This window comes from Lipomyces chichibuensis (genome assembly GCF_038497645.1).
Source record: "Lipomyces chichibuensis strain CBS 12929 unplaced genomic scaffold V1513scaffold_108, whole genome shotgun sequence".
Classification (NCBI taxonomy): Eukaryota; Fungi; Ascomycota; class Lipomycetes; order Lipomycetales; family Lipomycetaceae; genus Lipomyces; species Lipomyces chichibuensis.
In genome coordinates this window covers 1435-8221 of record NW_027117560.1, presented here as the reverse complement: position 1 = coordinate 8221, position 6787 = coordinate 1435, and the positions used below count along the sequence as shown (strand labels likewise).

The following is a 6787-nucleotide window of genomic DNA, read 5'->3' as shown; positions in this document are numbered from 1 at the left end:
ATTTTTCTTGCCTGAATGCCTGTCAATGATTTTGGCCAGAGTAGGAAACAAACAGACGACGTAATGGACTGATAGTCTGTCGATACACGCAATCACTTTTTTTTTTATTTCATATTTATTAAATGAAAGACACTGCTCGTTTATTTGCCGAGTTCCTATGACTTATCGCTATAAATGATTTTAGCATTACGATCGGTGCTGCTTGGAAAAGTTGCCGCCACCTGTACTGTACCGTTTTGGGTTCGAAGTCCTGTTTCTGACGAGGTGTGATGCGAATTACACAACATTGGGGAATGCGATGGCATCTTTAGACAAACTGGTCAGGCTGGAACGAAATCTTGCTTGTACAATAATAGCGCCATTTTCTTTTTTTCAGACCGGTCATTGGATGTATCAGAGAGGAAATTCTTCGTGCAGCCGACCCGTTTAGTTTTTCGGTGTCTGCGCACACTCGCGTCTGTGCCGCATCTTCAAACTTAAATTGCAAGTGACAAAATAAGCTTCCCGTACCTTACTGGACCTTACAACCGAGCAGTCCATGCAATCAAATGGGTATTTTTTTTTGCGCCGTCTCCCGAATACAGCCACATACTGCCACTCGGCGTTCACAACTGTAATAGGCTGAGTTGTTATTGGTAGATTGCGTGTATAAGCTGCCGATAATTACGGTACATAGACTAGGTGTGTGCTGTAAGTGTCGGTTTTGGGTAGTCTGAGGCGTCGAAAGAAATTTGCTCAAGCACCTCGAGTACACCTACTTCAAATATGCAGCCCAACAAATCTGTAAAAGCAAAGTCTGAAATGGGACGGTGATTCCAAAAAAGGAAACAACAAATTTCAATTGCAAATCTAATGCTTCTAATAATGAATGTCGGTATAATATACAGAAGAAATAATACACGTACAAGACTCACAACTCCATCCCATAACATGCCAAATTGAAAACCAAAACAAAAACGAATTTTAAGATGACGAGACGTTCTGAAGGCCAGGTCGATATTTGGTACCAATTACATTTAACATACGTTCAGCTCTCGCAACGTTGTCACGAATCAAAGTCCACCGCAGCCGCTCGACTGTGTCCTTCTTTTGTTGCCATTCTGACGAATTGAGATGTCCGACCCGCTGCAGCACTTGTAATTCGGTCTCGTGCTCGCCTTGAAGCCAGACTGCTTCAATTGGGATCTGCGAATGCGCAACAATGAATTGCTGAGACGCGATCAATGGCGTGCCAGCAATAATCGATGTAGCGACCGTAGAAGAAGCCTGAGACTTTAGATAATGTTCGTTGCCAAGGGTAGGGATGATTGCAACGCCTTTTGACATCTCGTGGAAGAACTCGAAAAAGTTAAGGTTTGTAATAAATCCAATCTTGTGGCTTAGTTCGTCCGCAATTCGTGGAATGAGGCCAGAACCGACAAGGCGGAGATTGATGTCACAGTTGAGGTTGCCGTATTCCGTAAAGATAGTGTCATAGTCGCGTCGCTCGGACTCGAACTTCCCTGGAATAATGGCAAATGGTGCAGCGGAGTTGAAGTCGAGATTCTCCGGCGCAGTAAAGTTAAACACTGGATGAAACAACAGCGGACGGTACTCTCGCCCCGGTGTCTCCAGATATTGTGGGAAATTGGACCGGATGTACGTATGTACGTGTTGCGATAGCGCGGCAAAATGCCATTGTCCACGCTCGACCCATGGTCGCATGAACGAGATCTCGTTGGCGTACTGCTGAACAGCGCGGTAGTCCCAGAGATGAGCTTGGTGGACGATGCACATCACGTGGGCGCCATTCGTGAGCGCCACATGGAGCGACTTGCCCAATGTGCGCATGTCCTCCGGGCAAGTTGTCAGGAAAATAAATTCTGGATTGACGCCGGTTTGGTCAACGGGAGTGACTTTGGCATCGAGAAGAGTTAAACCGTCGCGCTTGGTGGGCATTAGTGACGCGCGCACAATAATGGATACTCTGTAAGACTCACCTCAATCTCCATGGCATTGCGAAGACCCCATTTGTCCATGCCTTCTTCAGTCGAGAAGAGAGTGATGTTGATGTTGTCAATGCGCTTAAACGTCTCAATAATTGGCACGAAGACCTCAAAATGATAGTTGGGAGTGTTGACCAAGAAAACATTCAGCGGATATTCGGAATGTCCCTTGATTGGCAAGTCATCTGTCCAAAAATCCTCGCTTGTTTCCGTACTGGCAGCCTCTAATGATTCACCGAGTGGCATCTCAAACGAAAGCAACGGATCATGAGTTATGGTGCCGTAGTAGTGGAACTTCGCGAGCAGCCAGAGGAGGTACACAGCAGCAAAGACTTGGATGCCGAGTAGAAACTTTTGGCTCTTGCCCAAGACACCAACAGGTCGCTTCAATGCCGGAATCTGCGTTTTCCACGCTGGAAGCTGATTCGTCCATAACGGGAGTGGGATTGTGATTGATGGCGTCGGTGATTGGGGAGGCGAGCCTACGCTGGCGGGGCTGGCTGGTCTATCAGACGATGAGGAGGAAGCAGCGAGAGGAGCGGAGGCAGTGGACATCGTGATCAGTATTATTGACTTTGAGTGATTGGCAGACGGGGGAATAGAGGATAATATATACCCATTCTACACAGTGGCCAGCATACAAAAGAGGCTATTGAAAATACAGCAAGTCATAGAGAAGGCTCATTTAAACATCGTGTACAGTGCGCAGACACCGGCAGGAGAAAGTGCAGGTATACTTCACAAACAGGCAAGCAGAAAAACTTAGAGTATCAACAATACAAGAGCATGAACGTAACTATTTCGACCTGGCTTCAGCTCCGTCGGCTGCTGATGACTATCTCGTCAAAAAAAGCAACTGGACGCGGGCAGAGAGTCTATGAACTTTCTCTCTGGTCTATGTCTAATCAATTAGTTATCATGCAGCCTCGACGCCTTTCCGCATTAGCTTGCGCAACCACGTGTTATCGCTGCATTCAAATCCCGATTAGCTGCTCAGCAGATGTCGAGCGGGAACTTGATCAGGTGAAACTTGTCCACTAGTCGAACTTAACTACTACTGATTGGTCCCTGCTGCCGATCTGCGTCCGACAGTTGACTCGGACGAATATTAGCTACAATTATATGAATTAATCGGCGGCTAGTGCGGTGCACATAGTTAGGGCCTCAATCTGCACCAAACTGAGAACACCGACAAATTTGACATCAAATTCCTCTTGTCCACTACAGACATCCTCATTTCACTACTAGCATTGGGAACTGAGCGTCAAGATATATTTTGTCGCCGTGGAGAATGAATTGTCGACAAGCGGTTAGTTATGGTTTTACAGATTGTCACCTTCTCAAATTAGTGACTAGTGTCGAGTGTCGAAGCAGGTCTGTGCCCGTATCAGCCAATCGACGACTCCATTCTTTCCCTAGAGCTTATTGAAATTTTTTTGCCAGTATCTTCTTAAATGCGCCATTACTGAACTGTAACTTCTCCACTCTAAAATTAGACGCTTCCGCGTGCGCTAAGAAAAAAATTTCCATTAACCTGTATCTCGTCAAGACAACGCCACTGACCTGATTTTGCAACACTAGCAATTTTAAATTCTAAGGAAATAATGCGATAAAGTTAGTTCTAAAAGACTATTGCGCAATCTAAGCCCCTTCAGGACTTTACAAATGTTGCGTTTCCTCAATGTCCACTATTTTGCGGAGTTGAGTACATGCTTCCGAATACGAAATTTATTTGACGCCTTGTCAGAGTAACGGATCCTGCGCATGTCTAAGTCATGCAGCCTCGGACTCCACCAATCTATTTTTTTTTTACTTGTCTAATTCACGATGAAAGTTGCACTGTGACATTTTTCGACCGCAATGGCCATGATATATCATATATGCTGATCCTTGTTACAATGCTTAGTATAAGTGAGGCCGTATGCAGCGACATATCTGCCTTATCTGAACATCTCGCTCCTCTTGAGCTGGCACGTGTGGTCACATGTGGGCACGTGTGGCTTGCAACTATAATGTAGGGTACAGGCCTGGGCCTTCCATATCGAGACTACCAGTAGGTTTTCAAGAATAAACTCAATTTTGCTGATTATGATTATTTCCCGGGGTTGGTTATGGGTTAGGGCACATACTATCAGACTATTCGCGTAGAAAAAACGTAAACACTGGCGTATTTTGACGCGTCGACAACTATTTGTTCCCTCCTCGCTGCATCTTACTTGTTGAAAATTGGTCAGCCTCCACTTCCAAAGTCGGATAGAGCACACTCTTGGAGTTTGGTTGTTCTCCACTGTGAGGATCGGATAGCGACCTCGGTCGAGTGTTCCGTCTCTGTCTTCCAGTTGAGAGCACTGTCGACGGAAACGAGTCTTCCCTTCACTTCGGGTCTCAGACAGTTCACATCAGTTCTCACCATCTCTTTCCGATTGGTCAACGCTATGCTGTGTCGGTATAAGAACCATGAGTTCTTGATCTCTCGGATATCTGGCAAGGGGGAGCTTGAGGAAGGGACTTCTCCACAATTGAGGTGTTTGTTCATGTATATATAGACCTGAATTGTCCTTGAGACTGGTCGTCATTCACATTCCTACATCTTCCACGTCCATTCACTTCAATACATTCACATTCCTACATTTTCCACGTCCATTCACTTCAATACATTCACATTCCTACATCTTCCACGTCCATTCACTTCAATATTTCTCACACTTACTGACTTTCTAAATTACCACATCATAATCAATACCAATAATGTCTGACATTGATCAGTACGCCGACAAAGTGATTACTGAAGCGGAGAACGCAGAGCCGACGTCGACAGTCATGCCAGATCGGAGACGTGGTGGGGATGCCAGTTAAGACTAAGACCCTTAATTGGCAACAAGAATGTGGGCGTATTATGGTCTATTTGCAAGAGCATAACAGAGCTCGTCGGGCTGTCCTGCCAGCCTGGCGACGCGTCCGTTGGGCAGTCAAAACAAGCGGTCTTTAAAGAGGTAGCTCTGGCAGTATTTGAAGGCGACCGCTGTGCATAAACCGCAGGAGAGAATATAGAAGGTTCAGGGGCACCGTAGTAGTGAGGTTTGGATCATGCACCACATCGCTCCACTCCGCGCAAGACATGTCCTCAACCCATTGCTTATATTGTGAATTGAATCAGGGAGGGTAAATGATGCCGGCACGGTAATAAAATAATAAGAAGAGTTTCAGCACCATGAGCTTGATTGTCAGTGATCGCTTAGAAACCCTAACCCGGAAAATTAATCAATAATCAGTAAAATTGAACCCTTAGTTAGTCCAAGGCAATGAGTGCAGCAGGATAAAGCGCCATACTCTAACAATGATTTTTTATATGTAAGAGGCCTACATCGGGTTTGTTTATGTGACACATCACACATGTTGATAACCATTCCGGTCAATTGCTTCCTCAGTTTCTCAAAGATTAACTAACGACACGTACAAAACTTTTACGAATCCTTGGAGCTTTAAGCGCGTGCCCGAATGCAAACCACGCTCAAGTTAAGCAAACATAGTAGACCTTAGCTACAACTCAATAAAAATGAAAAATAAAAAATACATCTCTACACCGACAGACGCTTCTCTCCAACTGATGAGTTACTCTGCGCAACGTCGACGACGTCACTCGTCTCATCGTCAATAGAAACCGCGCAGTCGACATATGTTTCCTTTGCCGGCCAAAGTTTACATAACAATCATGCACATGACGATCATGAGATATGACAAATAGTAGCCGTATGACGCGCGGCTCAACCCAGAACGGGATGTGGTACTTCGTCCCGCCGATGCCATTGGCGGTGATGACAACGCCTTGGATGATATTGGCGAGCGCAATGCAGCCAAGCGACAGTTTCCACGACAAACCGATGGCCATGACCGAAGCAGCCGTACGGAACCCGGACACTGACAAGTGGTCGGAGATCCAGAAGAGCGCGTCTGTATGATAGCGTCAGTGTGCATTATTGACAATTGTTTCGAATAATCTCACAGTGTCGAGCAAGCCATGTTCGCTCTTCGACTGGCACGGGATCAAGATCATGATTCGAGTACCGGCCTTCAGCTGCCGAGTCGAGTTGAATCCATTTGTTAAACTTGGCCCAGAAGCCGACGGGCTCGGCAGACTGGGCATCGCCCTCGGAGTTTTGCTTACTGTCGTAGTCTGCGGCGAGAACTTCCACGCCGTGATTTCCCTTCAGGTCCATCGGATTTGCACTGTTTGGGGACCAGGAAGAACGAGAGCTCTGCGAAGCATATAAGTGGGTTGATAGAAGTGTCGTCTTATCATGTGGCCGTGCCTCTTGGCAGCACGGCAGCAACGCCGTAAGGTTTGGACATGGCGACCAGATAAGCTCAACTTTAAGTCCCGCTAAGCTCATTGCCGACTAATCAGTAATGTGTTTTGGCAGACGCTGAGACAGAAACCCGTACACAATTACGATAAGAAACTTGGCGAAATTGCTTGAAAGTGACAATGGCGATAAATTTATCAAAATCGAGTCGTGATTTATAGGATCGACAAAATATATTACTACGTTAGGGTCCGAGCACTACGATAAGTGGCCCAAGCACGGCCCACGTACAACCAAAATGAACCTTATGGAGAATATATGACCGTCAAAGAGTAAATGATGAAATACTGCAAGTCTGATTGGAGAGCATAATCGCTGTGTTATCAATTTCGCGATTTAAAGCCAGACTCCATTAGATGGTAAGCCGTTGCTCAAAAATGCACGATAACCATATGCATTATTCGTTTCACAACAGTCCATTTGATCGCCAAACCAAAC

At 45.9% G+C, this 6787-nt stretch overlaps 2 protein-coding genes across 2 annotated transcripts; both read right to left on the bottom strand.

Annotated features, from left to right (window-relative positions):
* Positions 1–963: 963 nt before the first annotated feature.
* V1513DRAFT_428465 (uncharacterized protein) lies at positions 964–2540 on the bottom strand (the record flags this gene model as incomplete). Its single annotated transcript, XM_066896289.1, has 2 exons — positions 964–1926; positions 1980–2540. The coding sequence occupies 2 exons, from the start codon at positions 2538–2540 to the stop codon at positions 964–966; spliced, it is 1524 nt and encodes a 507-aa protein (XP_066750309.1).
* Positions 2541–5393: 2853 nt separating this feature from the next.
* On the bottom strand, positions 5394–6491 carry V1513DRAFT_455400 (permease for cytosine/purines, uracil, thiamine, allantoin-domain-containing protein). Its single transcript, XM_066899489.1, has 2 exons — positions 5989–6491; positions 5394–5936 (listed from the first exon to the last, which is right to left on the bottom strand). The coding sequence occupies exons 1-2, from the start codon at positions 6374–6376 to the stop codon at positions 5533–5535; spliced, it is 792 nt and encodes a 263-aa protein (XP_066750308.1). The 5' UTR covers positions 6377–6491; the 3' UTR covers positions 5394–5532.
* Positions 6492–6787: the final 296 nt, after the last annotated feature.

Bases quoted from the DNA above. Each gene is read 5' to 3' on its own strand.
- V1513DRAFT_455400 (XM_066899489.1), bottom strand. From the start codon at position 6,376: ATGAGCTTAGCGGGACTTAAAGTTGAGCTTATCTGGTCGCCATGTCCA. The intron at 5,937-5,988 runs GTGAGATTATTC...GCTATCATACAG, and splicing joins AACATGGCTTGCTCGACACT to ACGCGCTCTTCTGGATCTCC.